The following is a 14,393-nucleotide window of genomic DNA, read 5'->3' on the forward strand; positions in this document are numbered from 1 at the left end:
TTTATATCTTTCAGGATTGGAGAGGTGTAAACATAAACAACATGGCCAAAATTTCAAGACTATCATGACAGCAAAGTTTAACAATTACCATATTGCTTACACCGATTCAATCCTTCTAGATCTACATGCAACGCAGAGGGGTAAGGCCTATGGGTTAGATTGGGATTGGAGGCTATCGTCAGGCGCCAGGGCTCCCTTTTTGCAGGTTTTTACCAATGTGACATGCTGTGGAATATTGCCATGAGAAACCTTCTGATTCATGAACAATCACTGTTGACCATTGTGTTGTTGTTTATGTTGTGAAATACTAGAGTCTGATAGACATCATTTCAGTAGTCCTCTGGGAGGTTATTTTATGGAGGCACATGGTTTCTTGAGAGGTTATTTTTTGGAAGCACGTCTCACCCGGTACCTTTGATTCTTGTCATCTTGAAATAGCTGGAGTGAAACTAGATGTTTTTTATTTGGTTTACTCCTCTCTTCCCATCAGCTCCAGGGTGCAGATTTGTCCCCAGCACAGAGGAAGCAGAGCGCCTTCATTCCGCCAACTGTGAAAGGTACCACCATAATGCCCACCTCAGCCATTTCATGAGTACTCTAATATTTTCTACTAGATACACACCATCACAGGCATAGAGGGTATTCATTCTAACAATGCAATATATTTTCATATGATTTGCCTTTTTTTTAGGGGGGAGGGCAATTGCAGCAATTCGACCATGAAGGCCTTATTCACGCAGTTTCCTCTGTTCAATTAATGTTGAGATGTGTATTTTACTTGAACTCTGTGATGCATTGATTTGTGCTGCAATCTGAGGTGCAGTTAACACTAATGAACTCATCCTCTGCAGCAGAGGTAACTCTGGGTCTTCCCTTCCAGTGGCGGTCCTCATGAGAGCCAGTTTCATCATAGCGCTTGATGGGTTTTGCGACTGCTTTCAGTCGTATTGACTGACCTTCATGTCTTTAAGTAATGATAGACTGCAATTTCTCTTTGCTTATTGGAGCTGTTCTTGCCATAATATGGACTTAGTATTTTACCAAATAGGGCAATCATCTGTATACCACCCCTACCTTGTCACAACACAACTGATTGGCTCAAATGTATTAAGAAGGAAAGAAATTAAAACAAATGAACTTTTAACAAGGCCCACCTGTTAATTGAAATGCATTGAGAGAATGCAAAGAGTGTACAAAGCTGTCATCATGGCAAAGGGTGGCTACTTTGAAGAATCTCAAATATAAAATATGTTTAGATTTTTTAACACTTTTTTGGTTACTACATGATTCCATAAGTGTTATTTCATAGTTTTGATGTCTTCACTATTAGTCTGATGTTGGAAATAAAAATAGTAAAAAATAAAGAAAAATACTTGAATGAGTAGGTGTGTCCAAACTTTTGACTGGTACTGAATATATTATTACTATTACTAGTATGTTACACACACACATGCAATACCTAAAATTTACTTGATGTTGGAGGTCAGGCTGATTACCCTTTACATTTTACATAACTGTAATAGAATACAATAAATCATCTTTATAATAAACCAGTGTGTGAAATAACACAATTCATATAAACTGGACAGAAATACCATTGGACTGAAATGAACCATCTTCTGCAGAGCCATTACCTCAGCTGGGAAGCAAAGAGAAATGTGGGTGTTTTTTCGAAGAGGTAGGGGGTGAGCGCTAGGATCTCCATGCTGACTCACTTTAACAGAGCAGCTCATTCCTGGAATAGTTCTGCTGCTTAACGCTAAATGCGTCTTTATCTCTGTTATTGATCCAGCCAGAGTGGGCATGCAGTAAATGGCTGCAAATGGACTGGTGGTGCACGCCCAAGGCTGAGTTGTGTGCAGGCACTTAGCTAGCTACCTTGAGCCACTCTGTAACAGAGCTGAAATGGACTTCCAGTTGCTCTGCTACTGCGGGTATATCAAGTGTTTGAGCATCAGTTAATTACAAATACTTTTCTGTGCAATGCAATGCACACAGTTTTAAATGGTTCATGATGAGTATTGTAGCAATGTGTCAGGGAATGTGGTGTCTTGGGTGATTAGTTAGTTGAACCAAATAGTGGAATAGGTTAATATGTTGTATTTTTATTATTTCACCTTTATTTAAGCAGGTAGGCCAGTTGAGAACAAGTTCTCATTTACAACTGCGACCTGGCCAGGATGAAGCAAAGCAGTGCGACAAAAAACAACAACACAGAGTTTCACATGAGATAAACAAAAGTACAGTCAATAACAATAGAAAAAGCTATATGTAGTGTGTGCAAATGGAGTAAGGAGGTAAGGCAATAAATAGGCCATAGTAGCGAAGTAATTACTATTTAGCAAATTACTACTGGAGTGATAGATGTGCAGATGATGGTGTGCAAGTAGAAATACTGGTGTGCAAAAGAGCAAAATAAAGTAAATAAAAACAATATGTGGATTGAGGTAGGTCGTTGGATGGGATGTTTACAGATGAGCTATGTACAGATGCAGTGATCGGTGAGCTGCTCAGATATCTGATGCTTAAAGTTAGTGAGGGAGATATAAGTCTCCAACTTCAGCAATTTTTGCAATTAGTTCAGGTCATTGGCAGCAGAGAACTGGAAGAAAAGGCGGCCAAAGAGGTGTTGGCTTTGGGGATGACCAGTGAGATATACCTGCTAGAGCACGTGCTATGGGTGGGTGTTGTTATGGTGACCAGTAAGCTGAAATAAGGTAGAGCTTTACCTAGCAAAGACTTATAGATGACCTGGAGCGAGTGGGTCTGGCAACGAATATGTAGCGAGGGCCAGCTGACGAGAGCATACAGGTCGCAGTGGTGGGTGGTATATGGGGCTTTGGTGACAAAACGTATGGCACTGTGATGGACTGCATCCAGTTTTCTAAGTAGAGTGTTGAAGGCTATTTTGTAAATGACATTGCCGAAGTCGAGGATCGGTAGGATAGTCAGTTTTACGAGGGTATGTTTTGCATCATGAGTGAAGGAGGCTTTGTTGCGAAATAGGAAGCCGATTCTATATTTAATTTTGGATTGGAGATACTTAATACGAGTCTGGAAGGAGAGTTTACAGTCTAGCCAGACACCTAGGTATTTGTAGTTGTCCACATAGTCAGAACTGTCCAGAGTAGTGATGCTAGTCGGGTGGGCGGGTGCGGGAAGCGATCGGTTGAAGAGCATGCATTTAGTTTTACTAGCATTTAAGAGCAGTTGGAGGCCACGGAAGGAGTGTTGTATGGGAATGAAGCTCATTTAGAAGTTTGTTAACACAGTGTACAAAGAAGGGCCAGATGTATACAGAATGGTGTCGTCTGTGTAGAGGTGGATCAAGGAATAACCCGCCCGCCCGCACCCGCAGCAAGAGCGACGTCATTGATGTGTACAGAGAAAAGAGTCAGCCTGAGAATTGAACCCTGTGGAACCCCTATAGAGACTGCCAGAGATCCGGAAAACAGGCCCTCCAATTTGACATACTGAGAAGTAGTTGGTGAACCAAGCGAGGCAGTCATTTGAGAAACCAAAGCTGTTGAGTCAGCCGATAAGAATACGGTGATTGACAGAGTCAAAAGCCTAGGCCCAGTCGATGAAGAGGGCTGCACAGTACTGTCTTTTATTGATGGCAGTTATGATATCGTTTAGTACCTTGAGCATGGCTGGTGTGCACCCGTGACCAGCTCGGAATCCGGATTGCAGAACGGAGAAGGTACGGTGGGATTCGAAATGGCCAGTGATCTGTTTGTTAACTTGGCTTTCGAAAGGCAGGGCAGGATGGATATAGGTCTGTAACAGTTTGGGTCTACAGTGTCTCCCCCTTTGAAGAGGGGGATGACCGCGGCAGCTTTCCAATCTTTAGGAATCTTGGACGATACGAAAGCGAGTTTGAACAGACTAGTAATAGGGGTTGCAACAATGGCTGCCGATAATTTTAGAAAGAGAGGGTCCAGAATGTCTAGCCCAGCTGATTTGTATGGGTCCAGGTTTTGTAGCTCTTTCAGAACATCTGCTATCTGGATTTGGGTGAAGGAGAAGCTGTGGAGGCTTGGGCAAGAAGCTGCGGGGGGTGCGGAGCTGTTGGCCGGGGATGGGGTAGCCAGGAGGAAAGCATGGCCAGCTGTAGAGAAATGCTTATTGAAATTCTCGATTATCGTGGATTTATCGGTGGTGACAGTGTTTTCTAGCCTCAGTGAAGTGGGCAGCTGAGAGGAGGTGCTCTTACTGTCCATGGACTTTACAGTGTCCAAAAACGTTTTGGAGTTAGAGCTACAGGATGCAAATTACTGTTTGAAAAAGCCTTTGCTTTCCTAACTGACTGTGTGTATTGGTTCCTGACTTCCCTGAAAAGTTGTATATCTCGGGGACTATTCGATGCTAGTGCAGTTCTACACAGAATGTTTTTGTGTTTTTGTGGTCGAGGGAAGTCAGGTTTGGAGTGAACCAAGGGCTATATCTGTTTTTAGTTCTACATTTTTTGAAAGGGGCATGCTTATTTAAGATGGTGAGGAAATTACTTTAAAGAACAACCGGGCATCCTCTACTGACGGAATAAGGTCAATATCCTTCCAGGATACCCGGGTCAAGTTGATTAGAAAGGACTGTTCGCAGAAGTGTTTTAGGGAGCGTTTGACAGTGATGAGGGGTGTCGTTTGACCGCGGACCCATAAAGGATGCGGGCAATGAGGAAGTGATCGCTGAGATCCTGATTGAAAACAGCAGAGGTGTGTTTGGAGGGCAAGTTGGTCAGGATAATATCTATGAGGGTGCCCGTGTTTACGGATTTAGGGTTGTACCTGGTGGGTTCCTTGACATTTTGTGTGAGATTGAGGGCATCTAGTTTAGATTGTTGGACTGCCGGGGTGTTAAGCATATCCCAGTTTAGGTCACCTAGCAGAACGAACTCTGAATATAGATGGGGGGAAATCAATTCACATATGGTGTCCAGGGAAGAGCTGGGAGCAGAGTGGGGTTTATAACAGGCTGCAACAGTGAGCGACTTATTTCTGGAGAGATTCATTATTTCAATTAGAAGTTTGAACGGTTGGGCATAGATCTGGAAAGTAACATGTAATGGTGTGTGCGTTTCTCATATGGCTCATTCCTCTGATACTTCTCTGTTGCCATCACACTATTAATTATGCTTTTATTTACGACATTATTTCCCCTCTTATTTTCAACCAAACTATAGTTTATCTCCTAGGTTCAGTTTCAAAGACCCCTCAAACATCCACATTAGCACATTATTATTAATGAATGTTTAAAATGTATTAGCTCAGCTGTCAGCTTCCCACCATAGGCGATGCTTCTGTGTTCCCCTGTCGAGTTCAGAGCTACAGATGGTGATGGACCAAAACTTTCAGAAACCGGAACATCTGGAAGAGGGCCTCTGTGAAAACACTGACCAGCTCAGCCCAATCACAGCCCAGCACTATGGCAATACTGCCCAACAGGCTAATCATAACGGGTCTGATGAGCCAAATGGCAATGAGCTGTATGCCAATCACCGCCTGCTAGCCAATGGGGGCCTCCCAGTCGCAGACAGCAACTGTACTGGGGGTAAGTGTGGCTCAGTGTTTGCCGCTGTCCCACCTCACCTTAAAAACGAGGAAACTATTTGAAATCTCCATGTTTTCACAAAGGACACTAAGTTGCTTATCACCTGCACCATCATCCACAAAACAGCTGTTTTAATCTTCTTTATACAAAATATCATAAACACATAATGAAAATATAATAAGGATCAAGATGGAAGATGTAAAGTTTGTGCTGTACTCTCTATTCCTCTTCAGATTTGGGGGGGGGGGGGGGTGAATTCTACAACATGTTACTAATATAACTCTTTTCTCTTTCTCCCCCTCTTTTGTTTTCATTTATACCATTATTATTGTCATTATCATATTTGTGTTATTATTAGAGACTTCTACAAGTCAGCAGGGCAATCTCTCCAGTCCCACGTCTATCTCTCGATAACGTCACTCTGTTTTGTCTTTCTGTCTATTGCTTGTTCCTGGGTTGTGTTCATTAGGGCATAAAACATAGCGAAACGTTTTGCAATGGCAAACGACAAGTTGACATAGTACCTCCACATCTCTTTAAGCTTCAAAAGTTTTACTCTGTTTTGTGCCTACTGAACAAAACCCTGGTCCTCTGTTTCCTCTTCTAATTATACAATGGTTGTTATCCCTGGAAGTTATGTTTCCATAAACTATACAGCTCCAGCTCTCCTGATGTACGAAGTGTCTCAGAAGTGTATGATTTGATTATTTTCATTGCTTATCCAACTGGATGTTACATCATTTATGTAATTAGTGAGGTCTAAGACATCATTCAAATTACATTTTTGTTCAGAACTCTTTCTGGTTTGTTTGTTAGTTTTTAGTCAATTTATACTGTAGTTGGTCTCTTGGTATTAATATGTTGGTATGTACTGTTCTTAAGATTTATCTTGCAAAAATGAATGGAACTTGTTCAAATAAAATGTATTTTATGAAATGCCACATAATTCTCTGGTACATTGAAATAACACAAGGATTCACAGTACAGTAAACGGATAGGGGCCCGACTAGCACAGCAACACCATGAAAATACCGATGTCTGGCTTTGGTGCGCATGAGTCAGCATTCCCATAGCTGTAAAAGCACAAACAAAACTTCTAGCACCTGACACAAGCATAAAACATGTCATATAGATTCCAATTAGAGGAGCGAGACAGAGACAGAGAGACAGAGAGACAGAGACAGAGAGACAGAGACTGACTGACTGACTGACTGACTGACTGACTGACTGACTGACTGACTGACTGACCAACCGACCGACTTACTTACTGATGGGACCATGTTAAGGACATACTTTTACGCACCTCTGACCCTTACCAGTTGGGACACTGTGGGAAGGCAAAAATCCTGACCTCTGATCTCAGAGCAGTAGGGATAGACACATTCTTCTCCTTATTGGGCCAATAATGGCTCAGTTCTTTGAGAGCACTACGTCAGCTCTGACACTAAGTAGAGAACAGGGGTTTAGGTTTCTCTAAAGAGGGCAGTGTAAACCATAAGTACTCCAGAAGGGTGGTGGGTGACCTCATGGAACAATTAGATGATTCCCAACAGGAGGGTTATTATAAGTATGCTTCTGTCCGTCTTAGGCCTTGATTCAATCAGATCAAGCATTAACCAGCGATAGCCGACACCCGCATAGCTGATGTTTTGCTGTCGGAGGTGTAACTGCGTTGGAGCTGTCAAATATGAGAGCAGCTGCTCATGGTCGTTGTCACAAAGCCACACCCATCCCACTTGTGTTAGAAGTTCAGAACAAGAAAGTGTAGAATATATAGAAATAATGAGAATTTCTATTAGCCTATTTGAGGTCTAGATTACATCTGAAATTCCAGTGTTTTCCCTTGTAAACATGGTTGTGTGGTATTTCTCTTAATGTGACTCTGTGCAGTTAATAGCAATGTCCACTTTAAGTATAATGCCAGGAGCTGCTTCAGTATTTGACAGAACTAATGCAGTTCCACCTCCGACACTGCCATAACATTGGATCTGACTGAATAGTAGGCGGTATCTGTCGTATATACAGTGCCAGTCAAAACTTTGGACACCTACTTTTTCAAGGGTTTTTATTTATTTTTACTATTTCCTACGTTGTAGAATAATAGTGAAGACATCAAAACTATGAAATAACACATATGGAATCATGTATTAACCAAAATCCTGATGACAGCTTTGCACACTCTCTGCATTCTCTCAACCAGCTTCATGAGGAATGCATTTCCAACTGTCTTGAAGGAGTTCCCACATATGCTAAGCACTTGTTGGCTGTTTTTCCTTCACTCTGCAGTCCAACTCATCCCAAACCATCTCAACTGGGTTGAGGACAGGTGATTATGGAGGCCAGGTCATTTGATGCAGCATATTCACTCTCATTGGTAAAATAGCCCTTACACAGCCTGGAGGTGTGTTTTGAGTCATTGTCCTGTTGAAAAACAAATTATAGTCCCGCTAAGCGCAAACCAGATTGGAATGCGTATCGCTGCAGGATGTTGTCGTATCCATGTTGGTTAAGTGTGCCTTGAATTCTAAATAAATCACCAACAGTGTTACCAGCAAAGCACCCCCACACCATCACACCTCCTCCATGCTTCACGGTGGAAACCACACATGCGGAGATCATCCGTTCACTCACACCGCGTCTCACAAAGACACGGCGGTTGGAACCAAAAATCTCCAAATTGGACTCCAGACCAAAGGACAGATTTCCACCAGTCTAATGTCCACTGCTCGTGTTTCTTGGCCCAAGCAAGTCTCTTCTTATTATTGGTGTCCGTTAGTATTGGTTTCTTTGCAGTAAATCGACAATGAAGGCCTGATTCACGCAGTCGACCCTGAACAGTTGTTCTTGAGATGTGTCTGTTACTTGAACTCTGTGAAGCATTTATTTTGGCTACAATTTCGGAGGCTGGTAACTCTAATGAACTTACATCTGCAGCAGGGGTAACTCTGGGTCTTTCATTTCTGTGGCGGTCCTCATGAGAGCAAGTCCTTAAAATGTTCCGTATTGACTGACCTTCATGTCTTCATGTAATGATGGACTGTCGTTTCTCTTTGCATATTTGAGCTGTTCTTGCCATAATATGAACTTTAAAAAAAATAGTTATATCTTCTGTATACCACCCCTACCTTGTCACAAAACAACTGATTGGTTCAAATGGAGAAGATGGAAAGAAATTCCACAAATTAACTTTTAACAAGGCACATCTGTTAATTGAAATGCATTCCAGGGGACTCACTCATTAAGCTGGTTGGGAGAACGCCAAGAGTGTGTAAAGCTGTCATCAAGGCAAAGGGTGGCTACTTTGAAGAATCTCAAATATAAAATAGATTTTGATTTATTTAACACTTTTTTGGTTACAACATATGTGTTTATCTATAGTTTTGTCTTCACTACTATTCTACAATGTAGACAATAGTAAAAATAAGAAAAACCGTTGAATGAGTAGGTGTGTCCAATCTTTTGATTGGTACTGTATGTTGGTTTATAAACAGTGTATGCACGTTAAAGGGGAAGTTCAGGATTTTACAACTTTTCCCACTAACTACCCAGAAAGCGTAAGAAAAACTGTGATCTGTGGTTTTGTAGTTAATTTAATCTGATTGTCATAAGGTTCCATGACATTGTCCACACAGGGCATCTGAATAAACAAAATACATTTTGATGATTTTCATAAAATATGGGGTGTTTTGTTAAACTTTTGTACACCTGTGGTGTTCCCGGTTATCAGGAATCAAGGTAAGACCCAAGTGCAGACTGTGTGGAGTAACAATGTTTATTGTAACCACAGAGGCAGGTAATTGACAGGTCAAGGCAGGCAGGGGTTGATAATCCAGAGCAGAGGCCAAGGTACAGGATGGCAGGCAGGCTCAGGGTCAGGTCAGGCAGAGGTCGGTAATCCAAAGATGGAGTAAAGGTACAGGACGGCAGGCAGACTCAGGGTCAGAGACAGGCAGTGGTCAGGCAGGTGTGTACAGGGTCAGGACAGGCAAAGATAAAAAATAATAATTTTAAAACAGGAGGAAGAGAAAAAGAGAGACTAGGGACAAACAGGAGCTGCGACAAAACGCTGGTAGGCTTAAACAAACAAGACGAACTAGCAACAGACAGACAGAAAACACAGGTATAAATACACAGGGGATAATGTGGAAGATGGGCGACACCTGGAGGGGGTGGAGACAAGCACAAAGGACAGGTGAAACAGATCAGGGCATGACACTGGTCAAAAATGACCGGTCATTAGAAATGAATGAGTGAGACTACAATTAGTGTATAAAATTGAGCACATGCCCATTCATAAGATGGACACACTTCCTCTCCCAGACCCCCACATGCATGTGTGTTTGAGCACACACACACACACACCTCACTCCCCTTCTTGGCTTCTATGTCAACCCCCACGGGAACCTTTCCCCAATAGAATCTTTCCCCCATGGGAACCACAACTATTAGCATTCTCACAAACAATTGCAACATTGTTTCAACAATATATAGATATTTTCTTGTGGCTCTGGTATATAAAGCTTTTTTGAGGCCTTACTCACAATTGATTCTGTGGCAGCACAATGGCCAAACGATATACTTTATGCGAGGCTCTTGATCATATCTTTGATCATGACACTGGTGAGGAGGAGAGAATCCTTGTTAAACTTTGACACAAAGTAGTCTGTGATAAATTAACATGAAACCAACACAACAGGAAGGTTAATGAGCTTCTTGATATGCCACACCTTTTCAGGTGGATGGATTATTTTATCTTAAATTAACAAATTTGTGCACAACATTTGAGAGAAATAAGCATTTTTTGGGCATATGGAACGTTTCTGGGATCTTTTAGTTCAGCTCATGAAACATGGGACCAAAAATGAATATGTTGCGTTTATATTTTTGTTCAGTATATATGGTGGAATTGGTTTGCTGCAAAGGCTATATCAAATAATGCATCTGTCCAAGCCATAACTACCCAAGCCAGAACCCCCCATACCTTTAAGCGAATGCTTTTAGCATGGCCCCTAATGGCCATCAAAAGGAAATTGAATCAAACTGAGTGCTGTGCTCCTCTTCATTAGACAAGACTAGAGCGTTAGGTTTCAGCTGACACATCCATGATGGGTCCTTATTTCCAGAGGGAAACCTGCCAATCCTCCATCTGTCTGACTCTTCTTGTCTATTATTTTGTAGCCAACATGTACTACAGGCCTAACATTATGTTCAAGGCACAAACATTTATGTTAACCATATGCTTTGGCACTATTTCTTGTTTGGATATTTTTGGAGAACATAAACACATGTGTCCTTGTACATGTTTATCCTTGCATGTTACAGAGCACAGTGCTAGATGATTCATTATTAAATTCCATAATCCATATGGTGCCAATACAGCATAACAATGTGGCCTATGCAGAACTGATTGTTGAAAATAAAACATTGTGCTGCAGTAAGTACCCTACCTTTAATAAATAGCTGAAAATAATGCATTTACAAAAAATAATAGTACTGATACTGAACATGAGAGACACATTTGCAAACTTAGATCAAGGGCTCTGGGGCTCCTCTTCCTCTTCATTTATTACTGTACTCTCTCCTGTGAAGACATATCACACACCAGTCACAATAACGTCCTTTACACACGCCTGTCACCAAGGTAACATGCCATTTGTCTTAGGGGAAGGATGTACAATATCATTTGTCTGCATTAGAATACTATGGATGTAAAAATCCAGCTGAATCCAAATGAAGCAAAAGGTTGGAATCCTAATGTACTGTGATCTTCTTGTTAAAAATATATACACTCAACACACCTGTGCACACAGTGTGTGTGTGTGTGTGTGTGTGTGTGTGTGTGTGTGTGTGTGTGTGTGTGTGTGTGTGTGTGTGTGTGTGTGTGTGTGTGTGTGTGTGTGTGTGCGTGCGTGTGTGTGTGTTCGCAAGTGCACATGGCATTTGTCTGTCTGTGTCCTTGTGGTCAAACTCGAGATGGGTGTTTCTGGGGTGCGTCCACCCCTTTGTCTACAGAGGAGGGCCAGCAGTCCTGTGGTAGGGCATTATGGGTATCATCCAGTTCATTTAGACCCTCTGTATCTTCTGTTTGGTCTATATCATCACTCCTCTCCATAGCTGTCTGTGTCAGTGAAACCTTTGACGTGTGTGTGTGTGTGTGTGTGTGTGTGCGTGCGTGTGTGTGTGTTCGCAAGTGCACATGGCATTTGTCTGTCTGTGTCCTTGTGGTCAAACTCGAGATGGGTGTTTCTGGGGTGCGTCCACCCCTTTGTCTACAGAGGAGGGCCAGCAGTCCTGTGGTAGGGCATTATGGGTATCATCCAGTTCATTTAGACCCTCTGTATCTTCTGTTTGGTCTATATCATCACTCCTCTCCATAGCTGTCTGTGTCAGTGAAACCTTTGACCCCTCTGTGACTGTGCTCGACTGGTCTCGTCCATGCTCCTTTCTTTGACACAACCTCTCTTTGCTGGCGAACTCTGGTTATCAACAAACAACAGAAGACCATGACACCAAGACAGCTCACTAGATATTATTGTGTTATTATTACACATAAATTAAAAGTGCAGTACACACTTTGTACACAATTCTGGATGAATAGACTTGAGTTGTGTGAAACACATGGTGAGACAGTTTTGTGCTGGCTAGGCATAGACAGTGTTAGGGTTAGACCATTTAGTCATGCGGTAATATACTGTGAGAGCTGGGAATATTATAGTGTACAATGTTCTTTATTTTGTCTATGTTTATAAACAGTTAGTCTGCATTCTGTTGGCTTTTTGGATGTGCCTCCTAAGCTTCTACTCTAGAAGACGCTAAACAAGACTGGTCTGTTTGTTATGTTTGCTAAATCAGTAAAATACTGAGTTAGGTTGGGCTACCTTGCTCAGCTAGCTCGTTCCATCTTTCCTTGTCGTGCTGGATAGTGTCAGTTATCTTGCGGTGTACCCGTCTGAGGGTTATGCTGGGCAGGGAGTAGTCAAATGGAGCTCCACAGCCAATATGTCTCTGAACCAACTCCATCACGGTCCCCGCGTCTGTGCCAGTCATGCTAAAAGAAAGACCGACACGTACAAACGCAAACACCAACACATGCACGTGCAGGCTCGCACACATGTAAGCAAACACCCTCACGTATAAGCACACACACGCATGCTTTGAATTTACTTATACCAGAACACACGGAAGTAAATGCCATTGTTTAATACATCTGCTCTAGTGTCAGATAAACATAATAAACGTAAATATGGAACACTATAATTATGTTGCGTTTTGTTTGGTATGGTTCCATAATTGGAAAGGAAAAGGCGCAACGCTCACCATAAAAAATGTGTACAGTGGTTCCTCTTTTAACTTCTTGGTGACAGGGGGGCAGTATTGAGTAGCTTGGATGAATTAGGTGCCCAGAGTAAACTGCCTGCTACTCTGTCCCAGATGCTAATATATGCATATTAGTAATAGTATAGGATAGAAAACACTCGGAAGTTTATAAAACTGTTTGAATGATGTCTGTGAGTATAACAGAACTCGTATGGCAGGCGAAAACCTGAGCAAAATCCAACCAGGAAGTCGGAAATCTGATGCTTGTAGTTTTTTAACTCAGCCCCTATTGTAGATACAGTGGGATATTGGTGATGTTGCACTTCCTAAGGCTTCCACTAGATGTCAATAGTCTTTAGAAGGTTGTTTCAGGCTTCTACTGTGAAGTGGGACCGAATGAGAGAGGAATGAGTCAGGTGTCTGGCAGATTGCCAAAGGCTCTGAGGCACGGTCATGAGAGAGTTAGCTCTCGTTCCATTGCTTTTCTACAGACATAGGAATTCTCCGGTTGGAACATTATTGAAGATTTATGATAAAAACATCCTAAAGATTGATTCTTTACTTAGTTTGACAAGTTTCTACGGGCTGTAAATTAACTTTTTGAACTTTTCGTCTGACATTCGGCTGGACCTGAACGCGCTTTTGGATTTGCCCTAACAAAAGATTCTATTTGGACATAAATGATGGACATTATCGAACAAAACAAACATTTATTGTGGAACTACGATTCCTGGGAGTGCATTCTGATGAAGATCATCAAAGGTAAGTGAATATTTATAATACTATTTTTGACTAATGTTGACTGCGCAACATGGCGGATATTTATTTTGGCTGGTTTGGGCTCTGAGCGCCGTACTTAGATTATGCTTTTTCCGTAAAGTTTTTTTTAAATCTGACACAGCGGTTGCATTAAGGAGAACTGTATCTAAAGTTCAATGCATGACACTTGAATTTTCATCAACATTTATAATGAGTATTTCTCATTGCACAATCACCGCATGTTTTAGAACTACTGTACGTAACGTTATCTCTATTTGTGCTTTTTCTGACTCCTCTCTTTGGCTGGAAAAATGGCTGTGTTTTTCTGTGAGTTGGAGGTGACCTAACATAATAGTTTGTGCTGCTTTCACTGTGAAGCATTTTTAAATCAGACACTGTGGCTGGATTAACGAGAATTGTATCTTTAAAATGGTGTAAAATACTTGTATGCTTGAGGAATTTTAATTATGAGATTTTTGTTGTTTTGAGTTTGGCGTCCTGCACTTTCACTGGCTGTTGGCTAGTACGCTACCGTCACACATATCCCAGAGGTTAAAAGTTGCAAGCTTGCACCGCGGGATTTAGAGGTACCCAGCATCACGGCTTCATTGCTCCAGACCACCACAAGGGGGAGTTATAACACTCATTATGCATTTGGGTCCCAAGATTTTATATTACCAATCATATTGAGTGGTTCCAATGACGAATTTGACGCCCGTCCCTGGAATTTGACGCCCGTCCTTGTCACCCGTCCCTGGTGACTTTCT

At 41.9% G+C, this 14,393-nt stretch overlaps 1 protein-coding gene across 1 annotated transcript in view; it reads left to right on the forward strand.

Moving 5' to 3' along the window:
• Nucleotides 1-6,491, forward strand: part of LOC118965275 (protein phosphatase 1 regulatory subunit 1C) — a 46,289-nt gene extending 39,798 nt beyond the window's left edge. Inside the window, exons 4-6 of the mRNA XM_036983104.2 lie at nt 491-557; nt 5,323-5,550; nt 5,909-6,491. Coding sequence (XP_036838999.1) covers nt 491-557; nt 5,323-5,550; nt 5,909-5,964 — 351 coding nt within the window. The 3' untranslated portion in view covers nt 5,965-6,491. The remainder of the gene's footprint in view (nt 1-490; nt 558-5,322; nt 5,551-5,908) is intronic.
• The last annotated feature ends 7,902 nt before the right edge of the window (nt 6,492-14,393 follow it).

This window comes from Oncorhynchus mykiss, chromosome 7 (genome assembly GCF_057628025.1).
Source record: "Oncorhynchus mykiss isolate SJ-2025 chromosome 7, ASM5762802v1, whole genome shotgun sequence".
NCBI classification, from domain to species: Eukaryota; Metazoa; Chordata; class Actinopteri; order Salmoniformes; family Salmonidae; genus Oncorhynchus; species Oncorhynchus mykiss.